At 43.4% G+C, this 23,270-nt stretch overlaps 1 protein-coding gene across 1 annotated transcript; it reads left to right on the forward strand.

Moving 5' to 3' along the window:
* The first annotated feature begins 772 nt into the window (after positions 1–772).
* Positions 773–11,683, forward strand: GALR2 (galanin receptor 2). Its single transcript, XM_069953047.1, has 2 exons — positions 773–1,116; positions 10,311–11,683. Exons 1-2 carry the CDS (start codon positions 773–775, stop codon positions 11,086–11,088), a joined length of 1,122 nt encoding a protein of 373 aa, XP_069809148.1. The 3' UTR covers positions 11,089–11,683.
* Positions 11,684–23,270: the final 11,587 nt, after the last annotated feature.

Below are 23,270 nucleotides of genomic sequence, written 5' to 3' on the forward strand. Positions count from 1 at the left end.
GACGATTTACCTGAGTACCTCAAGGACTGACAATATACTTTATACGGTCTTCGTATGTAGGTCTGCCTTACATTAGCTAGCCACTTTGCTAAGTTTGTTAATTTAGTAGTCCCCCAGACAGGGCACGCTTCCCCTGCACACCGGTGACGTCCGCCTAATGAATAGATCAGGGGGTTTAGTTACTATGGACACCATCACTATTTTTTGTACCTTTTTATCTCCCTGGTAACGGGATGCTTCTGATCTATTTATTCTGAGAACTATTCGCAACACACACACATCGCCAGGCTGCCTACGAGGAGGGGGGCTTCCAGCAAGAGAATTTCCTCCATCTCTGCCTATTTGCCTCGATTAGTCTTGAAGAGCTCCATGCCAGTGCTTAAGTTTTTATAGTGAGCTTGTAAAACTCTGAGCATGGGAGGTGAAGAGTCTGACGATAACAAGAGCCGAGCATGAAACGAGAGCCCGTCTCATCAACCGGCAGCTCTTAAAGGCTTAAGTACAACTTCTCCCGCATCTGGAACCGACTATAGAACCATATGGACACTTCTTAATGGATCAGTTTTACTTGGATCTCTTTCCTTCTCATTATTGATTGAGTTACTGTCAGATATTACATACCGATATAGATTTACTGTCCCTGGATGGACCACTGTAGACTCACTTGGCTTGGTCACTTATCCATCACTTCATCTATGAGTCTGACCCTTTGCTGATCACTGAGAGGGATCTGTAATGTGGACACTATAGGAGTATAAAGCAGGCGGTGAAGATGAATGTCTCCATCCAGATGTCCTCTTCAGACAGCTATCATCCTGAGTCGGTGCTTATCCCGGTGTTATATTCACTTATCTTCCTGGTGGGCACTGTGGGTAACAGCCTGGTCCTGGCAGTCCTGTTGAGGAATGGCAAGATTAATAACACCACCAACCTCTTCATCTTGAACCTAGGAGTTGCAGACCTTTGCTTTATCATATTCTGCGTCCCCTTCCAAGCTACCATTTACACCCTGGACAGCTGGGTGTTTGGCCCCTTCATGTGCAAAGCTGTACATTTTTTCATATATCTGACCATGTATGCCTCCAGCTTTACCCTGACGACAGTGTCCCTGGACAGGTAAGTACGGCTCACTCCACTAGTAATATAATACATCAGGATTCATTGCTGAATAGAATCATACTCTTCTTAGCTAACTTTTTGTAGCCATCCAGCTGCAGTCTAGAGAGCGTTCCTCTAAGGACCCTATTACGTGGGACGATTATGGTGCGGAAAACCGTTATTGTTCAAATTTAAACGATAATTGCCCGTGTAATTGCAGGCAATGACTGAAAAATCGTTTGTGTCGTTGACCGTTTATTTTGATCTGACCCTAAAATTATCGTTAATCGTTCACTGTAATTCCATATTCGTTCACTAATCGTTCAGCATAATTCCACATCGTTCTTTCTTTTGCTGGGATCAGATGGAGCAAAAGATCGTAGTAGTGATCGTTGTGACGATTGTAACTAATGACTATCGTTCTGTGTAACATGGTGAACGTTTTCAGGTTAACGATAAAAAATCACGTATCGTTAATCGTTAAAAACGCTTTGTCTAATAGGACCCTAAGCTGTGTGCCCTGGAAAGAAAAGAGTTAAAACAATCCTCTAGTAAGATGAATGCGTTGTCGTTATTTAGTTTCCTACAGCTTTTGGAGTTTTGATGTAACTTTATCATTTTTGGAATGTTTATGTAGAGTGAGTATAAACTTATTGTGTCATTCAACAGTTAAAACAAAAAAAATCCACATACAAGAAGACCGCAGCTCAGATTTATTATGGCTGTTGCATCTGAATGCGCAATAAATTTATCATACTGCATGCACTTAAATTAACTAAAAATGCACCATACTCATCACTTTTCGTATTCACCCACCTAAATGGGTCCCTGTATTTTTAAAGGGATAGTTGAGCAAGTAAAAAAAATGTTTTCTTTCAAATTGACTGGTGCCAGAAAGTGCCAGAGATTTGTAATTTACTTCTGTTATACAAGTCTTCCAGTACTGTACGACCTGCAGGAAGTGGTGTATTCTTTCCAGTCTGGAGAGCAGGAGAGGTTTTCTATGGGGATTTGCTACTGGTCTGGACAGTTCCTGACATGGACAGATGTGGCAGCAGAGAGCACTGTGTCAGACTGGAGAGAATACACCACTACCTGCAGGACATACAGCAGCTGATAAGTACTGGAAGACTTGAGATTTTTAAGAAGTAAATTAACAATCTCTGGCATTTTCTGGCACCAGTGGATTTGAAAGAAAAACATTTTTTTTTCTTAACTACCCCTTTAACCACAAAGCTAGAGTAAAAAAAAAAAGAAAATTTTAAGTGAAGATAGAATTGGTACAAATATGATTATTTACATTTACAACATTTTTTAAAATTCACATAGAATTTAGAATTTTGTGTTAATGTTCTGTTATCTACAATGTTTTTGTATTGATTGGAAATACAGTGGTACCTTGGTTTAAGAGTAACTTGGTTTAAGAGCATTGCTTTGGTGTAAGAGCTCCCTGTACTGGGTGGGAGCGGGAGTGGGGGAGGGGCATGGTCTGCATAGTGGGGTCTACAGCCCTGTACTCCGGCCCAGGAAGTCTCCCTCACCTTCCAAATCCTGGCAGATCTACTTCAGGCTGGGGCTTGCATCAGGGGACAGGACTGTGCAGGTAATCTCTCCATAGCTGTAACCCCTCTCTCCCCGGACAGAGTGTGCTGCATGTATGTACCCACATCTGCTCTGCTCATTCCTTCATACTACCTGCAGTCTCTGTCAGTCCTTGTGTTTCCTACCCTCTCTATTACTGTACAGTAACTTATAATATCACATATTCTGCTGTCTCTGAATGTTTGTTTCACCTGTTGTAAATGTTATTCAGAATAACAAATCATTATTTTTGGGGTGTGGAACCGATTGTCTGCATTTCTATGATTTCTTATGGTAAAATTTGCTTTGGTATAAGAGTGGATTACAAGCGCGGTCCCGGAACGAATTATGCTCATAATCCAAGGCACCACTGTATATTTTTTTCCAAATTGCACAGCTTTTTAATGCAAGTTTTTTGCTTTTTAAGACAAAGCCACATACAGTAAAGGTATATAAAATAAAATGTATACAAATTCTACTTTTCTTAAATATTCAAATTTTTTACTTTTCTTTTTTCCCATCTACTTCTAGTTTAAATAATTTAAATTTAAATAAAAAAAAAAAAAAAAACATTAAAGGGGTTATCCAGCGCTACAAAAACATGGCCACTTTTCCCCCTACTGTTGTCTCCAGTTCAGGTGCGGTTTGCAATTAAGCTCCATTTACTTCAATGGAACTGAGTTTCAAAAGCCCACCCAAACTGGAGACAACAGTAGGGGGAAAGTGGCCATGTTTTTGTAGCGCTGGATAACCCCTCTAAAATGAAGAAGCAACCTCAGGCTTATGAGCATTGTGATGTCTAATGCAGATGTAATGTTATTCTTTGGACTTAGGTCAGGTTGTCATAGACCAAAAGATTTGGTTATGAGTCCGATCAATTTAATGTTTACAATTATAAAATGTGACAAACTTTGTCTCATGTGACGCATGCCCTACACACATTTCCAGTACTTATATATTTTAGACACTTCAGACATGACCTAGTAGGGAGGGGTCATGTGCAGGGTTGAAAGTCAGTGGTGAAGAAAAATTAACTTGCCCCCTGTCACAGGATAGAGGACAAGTAAGAGATCACGTGGGGTCCGACCTTTGAACCCATGGCGATCTCAGTATTGCCCCCCCCCCCCCGGCTCCTGTGTTATAAATAGAGCTGCGGGTATCGCACCAGACCTGCGGCTCTATTCATTCCTATGGAGGTGCCAGAGAGAGCCGAGTACATTCCTCTTCCGGCTTACTCGGCTCTTTTCAGCACCTCCATAGGAATGAATAGAGTCGTGGGTCTCATGCCGTACCAGCAGCTCTATCCAAACCAGAAGCGGGGGGGGGGGGGCTGCTATACGAAGATCACAGGGGGTTCGAAGGTTGGACCCCCATAATTTTTCCTTGTCAGGAGGACAGGCTCGGGCTGGACACAGAATATCAGTTCACATTCAAGAAGACCTTTATTAGAGTGGGTTCACACTATGGAATAGGGGCGGATGATCCGCAACAGATTCCGTCGCACGCCTCCACTCGCGCTGTCCGTGTCATAGACTCCATTTTATGGTCAGGCGAATTCCATCATCCGCCAAAAGAATTGACATGTCAATTCTTTCGGCGGATGGCGGAATTCGCCTGACCATAGAATGCAGTCTTTAGCACAGGCTTGAGCTGGAGTGAGAAATAGATATTCCGCCCTGGACTCCGTATTGTGAACCCTCTCTTAATGGTAAATAACACCATTGCTCAGGCACAGGAAACTGGGAAGAGAAGTGCTGGGCATGGATAGGCGGAGGACACAATAAGAGTGCGTACACCGGCCCTTTAACTAGCAGGGAGAGCAGGTGCATGGTGCATACAGGCCAGACCAGAAACTGCAGCGGGAACAGTGTAGGGAGCAGGAAGAGGAAAGGAAGGGAGAGCCCAGTGGTGAGAGAATTGGACATGTATGTACAGGTGTTGAATGCTGGAAGTGACAGTATACTAGCAGGCAGCAATTCTTGGGTCTGAAACAAAAAGAATATTCAGGCGGCCAGGGGCATGGATATTGTCCTCTACTCCGATGATCTCTCATTAGGACCATATTTCTTCCAATCCACTGGAGAATACCTATTTCCACCAACTCTCTTGCAGTAAAGAAAGCTCTTGACCTAAAAAGCATGTCTAAAAACTTTTGACCTGTCACGGGAACATGTCAAAAATTTTGATTGATCTGGGTCTCAGTGCTGAGACTGATCAGGAAGATGGATGGGGAGAACTTCCTAGCTGTCAGTTGCCCCAGTCCAGCGGCCCCATAGACTTATAATGGAGCCACCTGAAATGAGATCTCTGAGAGCCTGTGCGCTTCTCTTGCCTCATTTTCCAGATCAATGAAAAACCATCTTCAGAGACAAGATAGACAGCTCAAGGACAATTGAAATTAGTGATGGAGCTTGCAGAGGGGAAAACTGTTGAAAAAAGTGGTACCTTGGTTTAAGAGTAACTTAGTTTAAGAGTGTTTTGGTTTAAGAGCTCACAGTTTTTCAAAATTGTAACTTGGTTTAAGAGCATTGCTTTGGTTTAAGAGCTCCCTGTACTGGAAGTAAGGGGAGCGGGGGAGGGGCATGGTCTGCATAGCGGGGTCTACAGCTCTGTACTCTGACCCAGGAAGTCTCCCTTACCTTCCAAATCATAGCAGATCCACTTCAGGCTGGGGCTTGCATCAGGGGACAGGACTGTGGGGGGTAATCTCTTCATAGCTGTATTTATGTGCCCAGATCTTCCCTGCTCATTCCTACATACTACCTGCAGTCTCTGTCAGCCCTTGTGCTTCCCATCCTCTCCATTACTGTACAGTAACTTATAATATCACATATTCTGCTGTTTCTGAATGTTTGTTTCATTTGTTTTACATGTTATTCAGAATAACAAATCATTATTTGGGGGGTTTGGAACCAATTGTCTGCATATCAGTGATTTCTTATGGGAAAAGGTGCTTTGGTTTAAGAGTGATTACAAACATGGTGCTGAAACGAATTATGCTCGTAATCCAAGGCACCACTGTAGTTCCAAAATAGCCAAAAATAGTGCTGTAATGAATTGAAAAAATAAAAACACTAGAAATGTTAAGGACGGCCCAGACTGCGACTGATTCAGTGAGCATGTTTTCTACCAGTCTTATTCCAATACTTGCTGTGTAGTGATTGACAGTTCCACCAGGGCCAGGACAAGGAGTTTTGGTGCCCAAGGCAGAGAAGGCAAATGGCACCACCCCCACCCCAATTTTATAGCCCCCACATACAGTATAGCCTCCTGACTACCCCCACATAGTGTATAGTCTCCACACATCCCCACATAGTGTAGCCCCCACTTACAGTATAGCCTCCTGGCTGCCCCTACGTAGTGCATAGCAGGGGTCCCCAAACCTTTTACACAGGGGGCCAGTTTACTGTCCCTCAGAGCGGTGGAGGGCCGGACAATATACTGCTGCTATATTTGGTCCGCGGGGAGCTATTACTACTGGAAGATGACACTGTCCCATGAGGAGAAGGTTGAGTGGAGGATCATACTGCTTATCTGTCTCTGGTCCGAGGGAGGAGCATTGGGGATGGCTTAGGATGCCACAGCCACACAGGAGCATGCTGAGAGTTGTTGTTCTACCACAGCCACACAGGATCATGTTGGGAGTTGTGGTTCTACCACAGCCACACAGGAGCACGCTGAGAGTGGTTTTTCTACCACACCCACACAGGGGCATGCTGGGAGTTGTAGTCCTACCGCAGCCACACAGGAGCATGCTGAGAGTTGTCGTTCTACCTCAGCCACACAGGATCATGCTGGGAGTTGTAGTTCTACCTCAGCCACACAGGTGCATGCTGAAAAATGTAGTTCTACCACAGCCACACAGGATCATGCTGGGAGTTTTAGTTCTACCACAGCCACACAGGAGTATGCTGAGAGTTGTAGTTCTATCTCAGCCACACGGGTGCATGCTGGAAGTTGTAGTTCTACCACAGCCACACAGGATCATGCTAGGAGTTGTAGTTCTACCACAGCCACACAGGAGTATGCTTAGAGTTGCTGTTCTACCTTAGCCACACAGGTGCATGCTGGGAGTTGTTGTTTTACCAAAGCCAGACAGGAGCATAATGGGAGCAGTAGTTCTACTACAGCCCAACAGGATCATGCTGGGAGTTGAAGTTCTCCCAAAGCCATACAGGATCATGCTGGGAGTTTAAGTTCTAACACAGCCACAAAGGACCATGCTGGGAGTTGTAGTTCATCCGCAGCCACACAGGAGCATGTTGAGAGTCGTTGTTCTGCCACAGCCACACAGGATCATGCTGGGAGTTGTAGTTCTACCTCAGCCACCCAGGTGCATGCTGGAAGTTGTAGTTCTACCACAGCCACACAGGATCATGCTGGGAGTTGTAGTTCTACCACAGCCACACAGGAGTATGCTGGGAGTTGTTGTTCTACCTCAGCCACACAGGTGCATGCAGGGATTTGTAGTTCTACCACAGCCAGACAGGAGCATGATGGGATTTGTAGTTCTACCTCAGCAACACAGGTAAATGCTTGGAGTTGTTGTTCTACCAACGCAATACAGGCGCATGATGGGAGCTGCAGTTCTACCAAAGCCACGCAGGATCATGCTGGGAGTTGTAGGTTTACCACAGCCACACGGGAGCATGCTGGGAGCTGAAGTATTACCACAGAGGATCAGGCTGGGAGCTGTAGTATTACTCCAGCCACACAGGAGCATGCTGGGAGTTGTGCGTCTACCACAGCCACACAGGAGCATGCTGGGAGCTATAGTATTACCACAGCCACATAGGAGCATGCTGGGAGTTGTAGTTCTACCACAGCCACACAGGAGCATGCTGAGAGCTGTAGTATTACCACAGCCACACAGGAGCATGGTGGGAGGGGAGTTGTAGATCTACCACAGCCACACAGGTCATGCTCAGCAACACATGAGCACTAGCACACACATTCCACTAACACACACACACAAACACACACAGAGATACATACATATACTCACCCACAAAGCAGTAGCAGTAAAGGATTACACTGTCTTGAGGATCAGACTCCTCATCTGTCGGAGGGGGGGGGCAGGGGTTGTCTCTGCACTTCTCCCCTGTCCTGATTGGCTCCAGATGTCATGTGACATTGGTCAGAAGCTTTCCTTCAGCTCCGGAGCCAAGCAGAAGAGAGGAGGAGAGCAGGTCCTGCCGCTGCGGGGCTGGAGCCTTCAGCAGAGAGGGGAAGGGATGCTGCCGCTGGTGAGGTCGGGTGGGGGGATTTTACTTGAGGATACATTGCGCCCCCTGTAATTCAGCAGGAGATTGTGCCCTAGTCCATCGCCTATCCTGGCCTACCCTTTGTCCCGGCCCTAGGTACCATAACAGCCTTAAGGTCCCATTACAGTAAACGATTAGCAGCATTATTTGGCCGTGTAAAACAACCTGTAGCCAGGCTGCACATGGTTTAGACTGAATAGTAATGGACAGTTGCCTTCTTCACTTATCTCCCTTCCCTGGCAATCTATGTTCTGTGTCTGGATGTCATAGGACTGATCCAATCACGCCCTGGATTGAACCCCTGGCATCTCAAAAAAAATACAAAATGCTCTGGGGCGTTGCCTGCAATAGTCTCTTTGTATTTGAACTGTTCTGCTATCTCTGGTTTGACCTGTATCTGCCTGACTATACTTTATTGTGTTTATCTGTATTGTCTTATTCTGTTTCACTTACCCATTGTAGGGACCGTCACCCAGTTGTTGCCAACCGCCTAAGGCCAGGGGACAAGTAGGCAGGGACAGCACTAGGTCTCACACTGTCTGTGCCTGTGTTCCACCTAGGTACTGGGTTTCCTTACATTGGACCATTTTTTCCCCCATCATCACCCCCCATACACTTTAGCTGGCAGGGACGGCTGACTTTTGTCCAAAGTGTATCCCATCAAAGGTTAGTTTCATTGTAAAAATCTTCTAGATTGTTAGCCTTGCGGGCCACGTCCTACCATTCTCATTTACTTTATTTATGTGGTTGATTTGATGCCACAATCCAAATGTGTATACTCTGAATGTTAACTCCATATCATATGTACAGCACTCAGGAATGAAGGGCGCTTCAAAAATAGATAATTATAACAATAATAAAAAATATCTCCACAGGTAACGATAGGGAAAGCTAATAGTATGCTGGGCTGTGTATATATATATATATATATATATATATATATATATATATAATGGTATGCTGGGCTGTATATATCATAGTATGCTGGGCTGTATAGCTAGAGGTATAACCAGTAGGAAGAGGAAGATTGTGATCCCGCAGTATAGAGCTCTACATAAAGGATAGTGATAAAATAGAACAGGTGCAAAGACAGGCTACAAAAATAATGGAGGGTGTCAGGCATAAAACATATTGGGAAAGACTTAAGGATTTCAATCTGTATAGTCTGGAGGAAAGAAGGGAAAGGGGGGACATGATCAAAACCTTTAAATATGTTACAGGACTAAATAAGGTACAAGAAAAAAAAAACCTGAACTCAAGAACAAGAAGACACAGTCTGAGATTAGTTGAGGGAAACATCAGAATTAATGTGAGAAAAGATTACTTAACTGAAAGAGTAGTAGATGCTTGGAACAAACTTCCAGCAGATGTGGTAGGTAAATCTACAATAACAGAATGTAAACCTTCCTGGTACATACAGAAGGGAAATACTAAAAGGACGGCCTAGATGGACCCAGTGGTCTTTTTTTTCCCGACAATCTTCTATGTTTATATTGAGAATACATTTATAGCGAATGCTTAGGGGAAAACATTGATAGACACTTGAGGAAGAAGTAAGTGATGTTTTTATCATTGTTATGCCTATCCACACCAAATCCATTCTTTACGCACCAACGTTTTCAGAAACCGCCCCTACAAGTATAACCTCTCAATGTAATTGACACTAAGAGATCACCTCTGTAGACCTCTGTGAGTATGAAAATAAGTTATGGATTGATCATTAGTATGGAAGGTTCTTTATTAAAGTATTTCTAGTAGAATCTCCATGCCCCTGAAAAAATTGCTTTTCTATATAAAAGGAGTAAAATACTGCTTTTTATTATGTTTGTTTTACAGTTACTGTGGTAGAATACACTATACAGAATCTAGCACTTAGGGCCCATGCCCATAACCATTATAATTTCTCCACTAACCACCAGTTGGTACCATATTATGACATCCCTCAAAGTCTATAGAACTCATAGGGAGGGGGGATTTATCAAGACCGGTGTTCTCGTACACCGATCTTAAATTAGGCCCCGCACCCTTTTCCCCGGCGCACACTTCTTTGTGAATCTCGCCAGGCGCCTGACCCAATGCCCAACGTACCACATCTACATCTGCTTTAAGACCTCCTCCTTGCTGCGCCGCCGCCCACCCATTAGATGAGCAGGGGATACGGCAGGCGTATGCCAGGGAGAAGGTATGAAGCTGCGCCTTCTCCCTGGTGTACGCCCCTTTTCGGACTTTTCATAAGTGTCCCCCATAGTGTATGGACAGTGAGGGACTCTGTGTGCTCCATGTAGCCTTCATGCTTTATACATTGGAATGTCATTTATCAATGCAACATAAAAGGTATAATCCTTTAATTTTTTTTTTCTCTTTAAGGTACCTTGCAATACGTTACCCATTGCGTTCAAGAGAGCTACGTACACCCAAGAATGCTCTGATGGCCATCAGCCTCATCTGGAGCCTGTCAATAATCTTCTCTGGACCATATCTCAGCTATTACCAGGAATTCCAGATGTCTAACCTTACCGTTTGCCACCCAGTGTGGACAATCCCTCATCGTAAGACTATGGATCTTTGTACTTTTATCTTTAGCTACGTTATTCCTGTTCTCGTTCTTAGCTTGACCTATGCCCGCACTATACGATATCTCTGGACTTCTGTAGACCCTATTGAAGATATGTCAGAATCAAAGAGAGCCAAGAGGAGAGTGACTCGAATGATCATCATTGTTGCCGTCTTGTTCTGCTTGTGTTGGCTTCCTCACCACCTTGTAATACTTTGTGTTTGGTTTGGATACTTTCCCCTTAATAACTTCACCTATGCCCTACGTATTCTCTCACACCTGGTGTCCTACGCCAACTCTTGTGTAAATCCAGTGGTCTATGCCTTAGTCTCAAAACACTTTAGGAAGGGATTTCGCAAGATATTTCGTTGCCTGTTATTGCGCCAAAGGTCAGCCAACAAAATCCATGTGGTCCCCGCTGCCCACGCAGGGGTCAGCACATTAGAAGTGGCGTGTACAGAGGTGACTCAGTTAAGCGAAGGTCCATTGCACTGTTCTGCTTGTTGTCATGATCCCGGAAGCCCATGGGAAGAGACAGAAAAAAATGGAGACAAAAGAGGCCCAGCATTCATCACATTTAACGTCACTTAGCTACAAGAGCCAAGGTGGGACTATATTCTTCACACCACCAACCATTTGAGATGTGCACAGATTGACTGTCCACCTATGAACATTTCTAAAACCAAAGTAGTGACTACTCTTTTTTCACCCTGATAAGTCCAAAAGAGGGCTACACATGTAAATCAACTTGAGCACCATTAGCATTGACTATAAACACTGGTTGACTTTTATTTTAAAAAATTGCAAATCAAGAATCTGTGTGTTATCTCGGGACTTCCCGAGTGATAGTACCCGCGTCTGCCGCCTACTGTATAATACCGCTTTCCTTGATTGTTGTAAAGAGGAGAATGCACTTGAGCCTTCACTTATCATTACCGTGCAAGAACACCTAAAGCCTGAAACCGCAATACGTCTTGGATTTAACAATGTGTTCATTAATTTTTCCACAAGGGATGGTCTGAGATTAGAAAAAGGTTCTGTTTTTATTTTTTTGGATGAGTCTGATATTGCAGCCGAACCCTTTTCGAATCCCAGACGACCTCTTTCAGGCACTGATCCAGGCTTTATTTTTATAGTCGTAAAGCCAGCATGCCATAAAGTAGTGTGGTACAACTGTATTCATTACTTTATTAACTGCTTTACTTTGCCGTTGTGTTATATTACGATGCAGCATTGCTTATTGGCCGTTTACCCAGAACTTTAATAAAACTCAATAAGAAAAAGTAATCAGCATCTATTGCATATATCTGGGAACATACAAGGAACAGGCCATCAAGTCACATCCAGCTTAAAAAAAGTAGGTATCTAGCTCACGACTCCTATGGACAGCCACATAGATATCCATTGTGTCTGGGATGGATGTTCCCGTAAGGTTCTGATGGTAGTAGGTTTCTGTTATGTCCCTAAGGACTATGTTCAGACAATGTCTTTTTGTAGGCAAATTAGTGTACGTTATTTGATAATATGCAAAAGAACACTGCAGAGACACCATCACGTGTCTCGACGTCAGTGAACTAGCCAGTCCTTCCTCCGGGAAGGAACAACCAAGCCAAGGAATGTCTCCAATTAAGGAAACCACCTAAGCAAGGTATCCATCCACAGACAGCTGTTTCAGAGGTTTTGCCCCTCATCAGTGTGGAGTAGGTTTATGGCTAGCGAGAGCAATGACTAGTAAGTGCATGCAAAAGGACGCTGGTTGACCTCAGGGAGATCAACCAAAACACCACAGAGACACCATCACGTGTCTCAACGTCAGTGTATTCTAGAACATTGCCCCCTGGGAAATCAAATATGCAAAAGAACACTGCAGAGACACCATCAAGTGTCTCGACGTCAGTGAACTAGCCAGACCTTCTTCCGGGAAGGAACAACCAAGCCAAGGAATGTCTCCAATTAAGGAAACCACCTAAGCAAGGTATCCAACCACAGACAGCTGTTTCGGGGGTTTTGCCCCTCATCAGTGTGGAGTAGGTTTCTGGCTAGTGGGAGCAATGACTAGTAAGTGCATGCAAAAGGACGCTGGTTGACCTCAGGGAGATCAACCAAAACACCTTTTGCATATTTGATTTCCCAGGGGGCAATGTTCTAAAATACAATGACGTTGAGACACGTGATGGTGTCTCTGCGGTGTTTTGCTTGATCTCCCTGATGTCAACCAGCGTCCTTTTGCGTTGTTTGATAATGACGTCTTTAAATAATGATCATGAACGGTATTGATGGCCGTTATTTTAAAAACAAGACGTTGTGTGAACCTAGCTTAAGCCGGTAGAATGGGCCATACACACATGCAGCCATTTCTCATAAATGTAGGAAGCCATCCTCTCCATTAAGTCAGAGACCAGCCTAGAAAGAAACAGGTTTGGGAATTATCCTCAACTTACTTGGAATCTGTATGCTTGCTCATCTCTTTACAAAACTCTGTATATCTTAGTACTCTGTCCTGGTCGAGGCTGTGTTTGGTTGTTTGGTCCTGGGAAATATACACTGGAAGCACTCCCTTTCCACCCATCCCATTTTGGGCCCATTCACACTATGAAATTCTGCTCGGAACCCCTGCCGGCGGACTCCATGCTGAATCCTGCCTGCTATCTCTTTTAAGGAAGCATTGCGCACCTCCACTCTCAGCGCCTCCCCACTTAAAGAATTGACATGTGAATTCTTTGAGCAGAGGCATGTGAGGCCTCCCATTGAGGAGATAGCAGGCGGCGATTGGCGCAGAGTCTGTGGGCGGAGGTTGCGAGAAAAATTTTGGCGCCAATTCCATAGTGTAAATGGGCCCTAAAAGAACAGAGAGGAAACATTGGCCCTGAAGGTGTAAGGCCGAGGGCTTGCCAACCTTGGGAATACTCCAAGAATTCCAAAAATGATACAAGCACATAATAATCAGCCAAAAGTGCACACCTGTACAGTCCTGATGCTTTGCATGAGGAAGAGTTTGCCATTTAGGCTCAGCCTTGAGCTGCTGTCGTCTTTCGAAAGTGAATGACTGACTGCGCGTGTGTGATGTTTCGAGGATTCATTCCTCTTTTTCAAGCGTGCTTGAATGACAACAACTCAAGCTTGACCATGAATGGAAAACAATTCCCCGTGCAAAGCATCAGGACTATATACAGTAGGTGTACACTTTTGGGTGAATATTACCTGTATATTTGCATTTCTTGAAAAATGTAATAAAGTTTATCAGCAATTCACCTGGCTGTGACAGTACACCAGTGTGGGAAAAAGTCTTTTAGACAGCACTTCTGTGTCTAGGGTGGTGCTCGCAGTAAGAAAAAATTCCAACAGTATTATAAAAATTTGTTCTCGGCACTCACCATCATACTTCATCAATTTTATTGTAGAGCGGCAATATGTACAGCGGCAACAGGACGTTTCGGCGTCAAGCCTTCCTCAACTGTCCACCAGTGTGAACTTTTAAACGGTATCAGAGCTCCCTACGTCATAATTGATCATGATGCTGGGAGCTCCGAGGTCCACTCTGCAGGACACCGTCTATGCTATGGACAGATTACGGAGATCACGTGAATGCCCCCTTAAGGCCCTATTACACGGTCAGATTATCGGCCGTATTGTGTTATAGAACACAACGATCAACCGACATGAACAATGTCGGCTGATCGTTGTAGTCGTTTGTCTTTCAACAAGTAGTAGGAGTAGACAGCACTGATAAATCGGAGCCAGGGTGTGCAAAAGGGAATATCTGCCTCTCAGCTGCTGTGTAATGTTTTTCTCTAGCTTCCCTACTGTCCTGTACACCTCCACTTCTTCCTATATTTCAGCACTATGTGACCCCAAACCAGGGGCATAGCTAGGGGTTCAGCCTAGGGGGGGCGAGTGAGTCTGAGTGGGCCCCCAACCAAGGTTACCCATAGGAAACCTCAGCAGGTGACAAGGATTTCTGAATAATAAAGGGAATATTGTTCTACATTTCTGATAGTGAATAAGAATAAAGAGCCGTGTAAGAGGCTTCTACATCTGGAATATAGAACCACAAAAAAGTAAAAGGGCTTAACATTAGAAAAATATAGCTACCTTCTTCCACAGACAGCACCACTCTTGTCCTCAGTTTGTGTGTGGTATTCAACTAAAGTGAATGGAGCCAAGTTGTGATACCACACACAACCTAAGAGCAGGGGTGGCACTGTTTTTGGAAGAAAACAATTATGCTGTTTTTCTTTTAATTCTGGAGAACCCTTTTAACCAGATTATCTTTGCCTAAAAATAATAGTGGTATAGGTAATAAGCTTTTAGACATCTATCTATCTATCTATCTATCCATCTATCTCCTGTCTGTCTGTCTATTTATCTATCTATCCGTCTATCTGTCTATCTATCTCCTATCTATCTATCTATCTATCTATCTCCTATCTATCTATCTATCTATCTATCTATCTATCTATCTATCTATCTATCTATCTCCTATCTATCTATTATCTATCTATCTATCTCCTATCTATCTATCTATCTATCTATCTATCTATCTATCTATCTATCTATCTATCTATCTCCTATCTATCTCCTATCTATCTATCTATCTCCTATCTATCTATATATCTATCTCCTATCTATCTATCTATCTATCTATCTATCTATCTATCTATCTATCTATCTCCTATCTATCTATCTCCTATCTATCTATATATCTATCTCCTATCTATCTATATATCTATCTCCTATCTATCTATCTATCTATCTATCTATCTATCTATCTATCTATCTATCTATCTCCTATCTATCTATCTATCTCCTATCTATCTATCTATCTCCTATCTATCTATCTATCTATCTATCTATCTATCTATCTATCTATCTATAGATCTATCTCCTATCTATCTCCTATCTATCTATCTATCTATCTATCTATCTATCTATCTATCTATCTATCTATCTATCTATCTGTCTATCTCCTATCTATCTATCTATCTGTCTATCTCCTATCTATCTATCTCCTGTCTGTCTGTCTGTATGTATGTCTGTCTGTCTATCTATCTATCCATCATACTGAGTACAACTGCTGGAAAAGCTGGGTGACCTCCATTATACTGACTACAGGATACTGGAAAAGCTGGGTGACCTCCATTATACTGACTACAGGATACTGGAAAAGCTGGGTGACCTCCATTACACTGACTACAGGATACTGGGAAAGCTGGGTGACCTCCATTATACTGACTACAGGATACTGGGAAAGCTGGGTGACCTCCATTATACTGACTACAGGATACTGGGAAAGCTGGGTGACCTCCATTATACTGACTACAGGATACTGGGAAAGCTGGGTGACCTCCATTATACTGAATAGAAGATTCTGGAAAGCTGTGTGACCTCCATCATACTGAGTACAAGATGGTCCCAGAGCTGTGTATATATATATATATATATATATATATATATATATATATATATATATGGCTCCTCCTGATTATTTGGTCATATATATACTGTATATAGCTGCTGTGTCTGGTCAGTGGTGTGGGTGGGTGGTTGTGTGTCTGTGTCTGTCTGTGTGTTGTCACTCCTCTCACAGTACCTGACACCTTCCAGCGCTCAGCAGCCTCACTTACTGTCAGAGCTGCTGCTGGATGACTTCAGTCCCTCTCTGGCAGCCATGGACGGCAGGATCCCTCCAGCTGCTGGTCCCTCCCCACACATGTCTGTAGTGGTCGGGGCCCCCAAGAAGCCAACAGCACCTGGCAATAGCGGGCTCCCTCAGCTGTCGGATGCCGTGCCCGGCCAGGGCTGGATGTTTTCCTGCTTCTTCCTCACACGCTGCTGCTTCTCCCCTCCCCCTCACTGTCCTACAGAGTGTGGTATGAGGGGGAGGGGCCAGCAGCAGCTTGTGAGGAAGAAGCAGGAAGAAGATCCAGCCCTGGCCGGGCACGGCATCCGACAGCTGAGGGGGCCCGCTATTGCCAGGTGCTGTTGGCTTCTTGGGGGCCCCGGCCAGGACAGACATGTGTTAAGGCTGTCTGCAAAAGCAATAGCTTTTGCAGACAGCATTAACTGTCTGAGACCTTAGTGGGCCCCTGCCTGAGTGGGCCCGGGGGCGACCGCCCCCTTTGCCCCCGCCTATTTTCGCTACTGCCCCAAACACAGAAGTCCAGCACTCTATAAAGATTTTTTGAAACATCAGGGGGGTGGGGCACATAATAACCATCACTACTCACCTCTCCTTGTCCCTCTCCAGCTCTGGATTGCTGCTCCGGGACCCCCACCAGGCTCTGGGATCTTTTTCTGAGCCGACATCATCACCCTGGTGATTGACATCCCACTCGGCCAGTCAATGACTAGTGCGGGATGAACTCTAGTCACTGATTGGCTGAGCGGGCTGTCCGGAAAGGGAATTTACGGGGGTCCTGGGGCTGGTGGGGCAGCGGTTAATATGTTCCTCCCTGACACTGCAGGAGTTTCCCTTTAGGGTTGGTTGGTACCGGAATCACAGCCGATTTCACTCTGCAAATTCCACAGCGAAATCCGCTGCGATTCCCGATACTGTCAGTTTGAATAGGTTTACATACTTCACAGCAGAATTTTCATTATATGTAAAGCGCCATCCCCCTTAACCCGCTGAGTCCCAGTCAATACATTACCAGTCCACGCTCCGGCTTGCTTCTGAGGCTCCCGCCTCCTTGACATCCCACTCAACCAATCAATGTGCTGTCCCGCTGCAGCCACTGATGAGGAAGCCGGGAGCCACAGAAGCAGGCCAGAGCATGGACCTGTAATGTATTAACCAGGCCGCAGCGGGTTAAGGGGAACGATGCTTTACATACTTGCCTCAGAATGAAAATTCCACTGCGAGTATATAAACCTATTCAAACTGACAGTACCGGGAATCGCAGCGGATTTCGATGCAATTCCGGTACGTGTGAACAAGAAAAAAATTGCTAAGCCAATCACTGGTCGCAGCAGTGAAGTAGAGTATAGCATAGACTAGACACTGATGTAATAAAGGCTGTGGACAGCCTGGGCATATTCTTATAAAAAAAACTTTTTTTTCTGGATAACCGCTTTTAGTACACTGTAAGGATATGTTCACAGTCTTGGTGGATTGAAAACACAAAAGCTGAGCAAATCTTTCCATTATAATTTTGCCCTGTCACTTCCGCTTCTGGTTTTGGTTGCAAAAATGACTGATGAAAATACTATGTGTGAACATAGCCTAAACCTGTAAAGGTAGAGATGAGAAGCTTCACTTTCCATCTATTCCCCAAATTCCCCTTTTCCATCCGTTGCCCTTTTTTCTTCTTCTATATGTAAATACAGATGCAAACTGTACATTGCCAAGCTGTGGCTGTTTCCATTATCCTTACCTAAACTGATATTATTCTATTCCATTATATTATGCAGCTTCATACATTCACATCCAAGAACAAGTTCTTGAAATGTAATAAAAGCTTTAAAAAAAAAAAAAAAAACATCAATAACCATCTAACAATAAAACCATTTCAAGGCCTAAAACCCACCAAGAAATTAGACACATATTGTTTGGTAGCTAAAGGACAAATCCACCAGTTTGTTTATAGTAATATACTTCCGCTTGTATTGTGTCATCTAATATCTTTGTGGAAACAGAAAGGGGAAAGCTAGCAAACTAATACTTTTATTTAAAAAAAAAAAAAAAAAATGACATTGGACTCTCTTCTCAAAGTGTTGCTGTCGGTATAGCCTTATGGCTTTGTTCACACTGCGTATGTTTCCGGCCGTAGTGCGAACCCCGAATATACGCACGTATTTTTAAGGTTGATGCGTTCGCTTAAAAGTATACAATATACGCCCGCACAATGCTGTATGAGCTTACGGTCGGATCGTATACGGCGCCGTGAAAAATGAACAAGACCATTGTTTGAGGACGGAAATGTTCCAACTCACGGCCGTGGATTTCCATGCGGTCCCGTACGGAGTACTTATTTCAGCCAAATTGAACTTGATTTTTCGATCCAAAAAGGTTCTGTGTGGTTTACGGGGCTGGGCGAAGATTTCTAAGTAAATGACCTGCCTCAGATCGCTTCGCAACAAGCTAGGGAAGCATAACTGTACTACGGGCGTATGTTCGCGGTTCGTACGCATCCGGCCGCATGTCTACTTTTCCCACGCCCGTAGTTTCAGCCGTACGGTCTCGTACGCAGTGTGAACATAGCCTAAAAGTGTAAACCATCAGTAGATGTGAAATAAAGCAAGTTTGCAATTTACATTTATTTTTTTTTTGTGGTTATCATTCTGTAAAACAAAGCTGTACTTACCAGAGATCCAGGTCCAGTCTTCAGAAACTTTTTAGACTTGTGCTGGTTGAAAAAAACAGAATAAACCCTTGAAGTCTGACCTGTACAGAGAATCAAGGCTCAATGTGTCCATCAATCACGTGACTTCCTTCTCTCTGAGTGCCGATGACCTGAGAAAAACAGGACTTCCGGGGGGTCATTTATTAAGACCAGCCTACTCCCTTTTCCCCGGCAGAATTCACCAAGAGGCGCATGCCTCTTACTGAATCCGTCTGGCCGTGCGCCCGACGTACCAAATGATTTAAATAAAAAAAAAAAAGAGAGTCAGAACACACAGGAAGTGTCGTGTTTTCCATGATAACTAAAAAAAATAATAATATGAATGTAAATTGTAAATCTACTGTTGATTCAGGTTTTAAAAGTTATAAGGACAGTGACACTTCAAGTCTTTCATTTTTTCCCATCGATATGATTTGTGGTAGGTGGTAAGATCAGAACCATTTCTGCCATTAGGCCAAATGAGACATCACCTCACTACAAGTGATCACTGCCCCTTTATATGGAGCACCAGGTGTAATGGTAGTATGACCATGAATAAGATCACCAGGAGCAGTCACAATGCATTGACTCTTATATGTCAGGAGAGTTTATTCTTGGAGAAGCAATACAGATTGAAGAATCGGTTACACACTAATGAAATTGGAAACCCTTACGCTGCGTTTACATGAAGCAATAATTCACCCAATCGATCGTTTAACAATTTTGAAGCAACATTTTCGTTTTTATATTTGTTGCTTTATTTTTTATAATGATCAGCATTTAGACAAATAAATTGTTAGAACAATTGTAAGAAAATTCGTAAGAAAAATCGTTATTGCGATCGTTTTTAAGATCGCTTAAGCCCATCTTTTACATAGGGCGAATCTTTGAAAGACTGTTTACACGAAGCAATCTGCGAATTTTTAGTGAATGACGGACGACGATTTGTGAACATGTTGAAAGATCAAAATGAACGATTTTTCGCTCATCGCTTGATCGTTTGCTGTGTTTACACGGAACGATTATCGCTCAAATGCGATCGTTATAGCGAAAGTTCAAACGATAATCGTTCCGTGTAAACGCAGCATTATGCTAAGTTTACACAAAATGATTTGAGAAGTTGTTGAAAGATCAAAATGAACGATTTCTCGCTCGTCGTTTGATCGTTTGCAGCGTTTACACGTCCGATTATCGTTCGAATTCGATCGTTATCGTGCGAATACGCACGATAATCGTTCCGTGTAAACGCAGCATAAAACTTTTTCTTGTCCTCACCAATGATGGAAGGTAGTGCTGGAACAAGGTGATTTATTACACGGCCGATAATCGTTTGGTGTAATAGGATCCTAATTCTCCAAGGGGGCACTCAATCCTAGAATGAATGAAACTATAGGATCCGTGTGGAATATTTCTGACTTGCCCCCTTCCCAGATGACTTTGGTTTATATCAGTCTTAGGTTGGGTTCACACTACGTTTTTGCAATGTTATTTTAAATACGTTAAAAAAAAAAGGATGTATTTGTGTGCATCCGTTTATCCATTGACTTCCATTATTGAAACAAAAAAAAAACAAAAAAAAAAACTGATCAAAACGCCTCCTTTTTTAATATACACAAAAACATGGTTGACCAGATTTTTGTTAAAAAAAACAAACATGCATTTTTATGCTTTTTTTTTTCCTATGAAAGTCAATGGAAAAATATTTAAATGGATGCACACAAATGCTTCCGTTTTTCCATCCGTAACGGAGGGGGAAAAAAAAAAACGGATTGCAAAAATGTAGTGTGAATCCAGACTAAATGGTTTTAACACTGACGGAATTTCCAATGATGATTCCAACTTATTGTCATCTTGACCTTCTATCTATGCGCTCTGTTGGGTTAATCTACCATTATTAACTGCCAGATATAAAGTATCTAATAATTCTTTTCATATTAAAAAAAAAAATCTATGCTTTTATAAATGAGAAACTAGGCTGAGACTTCCTGCTCTGTGTGTGATGATAAGGAGGAGCTTGCTGGAAAGTGATTTGTGCAGCAATGCAGTAAAGGGTGACATCAGTAAATAGATATTTCAATAGATGGAAGCTCACAGCCTCACCCTTCCTGTGGAATAACCTCTGCATAGGTCACAGAGCATGTTCCATAACATTTCCCATTTGTGTCAATGAGACTGGTCCTGTCCATCGATGTGTATGGGACTTAGTGTAAAGCGTGTCTTTAAATGCTGCTAAAAACAGCTGTGGCAAGATATCTGCCCCCATAAAAATCTACAAAAAATAAAATGAAAAAAATCAGAAAATAGACACAGATTCCAGGGACAATAAAAGTTTTATATCTGTTTTATCTGGCTCTGATTAATAATAATAAAAAATCAGGCAATACATTCCTTTTAAGGTTATGTGTTTGTTGTGTTTTTTTTTATTTTTCATATTGTAACAGTGTTAGCCTTGATTTTCATGTTTCCCTTATATGCACATGAGTCATTTTTTGTTACCTTTTGTTTTTATAATTGCTGCCAAATGGGGCCGTTATTGTAAATATCACAACAAGAACGCCCACCGTATCACACATGTACAATGCAGTAATGACATCACTCGTTTCTTGCTTATTAACTATTCTTTATTCTTAGTTTAATAAAGTTCATGACTAACAAAATCACAACAAAAACAGCTGTGATGAAGCCATGGTGGTAGCGAAACGGCCATTGGCTGGCAGTCTTGACCAAACCTCAAGGAAAAGAAGATGTATTGGTATGTGCTTTAAGTGGCACTATCAGCAGGTTCAGCCCAATAAATCTGCTGATATGCCGCAGAAGCTCTTTACCTGACGACTGCAGGGCTGGTACTGGTATCTTCTCTCCCCCCCCCCCCCCCCCCCCCCCATTCGTAGGATAGCCCCTAATTGCCCCCATGCTAATGAAGGGCTTTGGAGCATTTGGGGCGTCACTCTAAGCGCTGAAGCCATGTGATGTGCTCCAGCCAATGAAAAGGCTGCTGGTGCACATGCCTTTTCCTCTCCCATTCACTGCTGTGGAAGACAGCGGGGAGGGAGGCCAGGCCCGCCCCCTGCTGTGACAACATTGACCCAAGATGGCGCCCAGGAGAAGAGGACGGGGTCGACAGTATTTTGGTATGCATACTTTTTTTAACTTCCGGGGGGAGTTAAGACTAGATGGACCCAGTGGTCTTTTTCTGCCGACCATCTTCTATATTTCCATTGTCTTCCCTAGAGAAGGTGGGATCTTCCAGCAAGATAATGTCACATAGCTAAAAATGTCCGACATTGGTTGGAAGAGCATAACCAAGACTTCCATGTACTACCCTCGCCTCCTAATTCCCAGATTGGAACCTCATTGAGCATCTGTAGGAACAATTCAATGGTTATGTTCGCTCCTCCCCTTTACCCTTAAAGGGGTTATCCAGTGCTCCAAAATTTTTAACATGTTGTTGCCATATTAGTAAACATTATATGCTTACTTCTCCGCGCTCCCCCAGTGTCCCGATGCTCTCGCCGGTGCCCACCACTCCCTGAAAATGCCGTTACTTTCAAGATGAGCCCCTCTCAGGGGTGACATGGGAAATCGCAGCGGCCAGTGATTGGCTGAGCAGACTGTCACTCCAAGACAGGCTCGTCTCGGAAGTAACGTTGGCTTCAGACAGAGGGGGACACTGACAACCGCATCAGGACACCGGGGGAGTGTGGAGAGGTAAGCATATAAAGTTTATTATGTTTATTAATATGGCAGAAATGTGTTAACATTTTAGGAAAGCTGGATAATCCCTTTAAGTAGCTGTGGGATGCAGTCGTCATGGCTCCAGATCCCTGAGACACCTACCAGGACCTTACAGAGTCTCCCAGCCCGTCTAGCTGCTGTCCACGCTTTATATGGTGGTTACTCTGGATATTGGCTGGTGGTCATAATAAAGTGACTCGACTGCGTGTATTACCTTCACTAACTGTCTCTATGATGCACATTCCTCCAAGAGCAGGAATAATAATACAGTGGTGCCTTGGATTACAAGCATAATTTATTCCGGGACTGTACTCGTAATCCAAATCCACTCTTAAACCAAAGCAAATTTTCCCATATAGAATCATTGAAATGCAGACAAATGGTTCCACACCCCAACATTTAGAAAGCTGGATATGTCATATTATAAGTAAGTGTAGTGTATAGCCAAGCAGCATGTGGAGTATAATGTATAGTAAGGGCATAAAATAAAAAAACAGCAGCAGTTTGTAGATTTAGAATGGAACTGCAGATCCCCATAATGCAGGAACCTAATACAACAGGCTAGAGTAGAGAAGCAGGGCTGCTGTCAGAGGTCTGTGTGGTCACATGATCACAATGGGGAAGGGGGGTGTGTTCAGCATGGACCAATCCGGAAGTGAGAATCATAGAGCTGTGCAGGAAGACAGAGACAGAAATGTTTCTATACAGCAGTGTAAG

Source organism: Dendropsophus ebraccatus, chromosome 14 (assembly GCF_027789765.1).
Source record: "Dendropsophus ebraccatus isolate aDenEbr1 chromosome 14, aDenEbr1.pat, whole genome shotgun sequence".
Lineage (NCBI taxonomy): Eukaryota > Metazoa > Chordata > Amphibia > Anura > Hylidae > Dendropsophus > Dendropsophus ebraccatus.

What these genes read in the sequence shown, in the direction of transcription:
- GALR2 (XM_069953047.1), top strand. Translation starts at nt 773, where the DNA reads ATGAATGTCTCCATCCAGATGTCCTCTTCAGACAGCTATCATCCTGAG. An exon ending in ACGACAGTGTCCCTGGACAG is followed by an intron (nt 1,117 to 10,310) that starts GTAAGTACGGCT and finishes TTTCTCTTTAAG; the next exon opens with GTACCTTGCAATACGTTACC.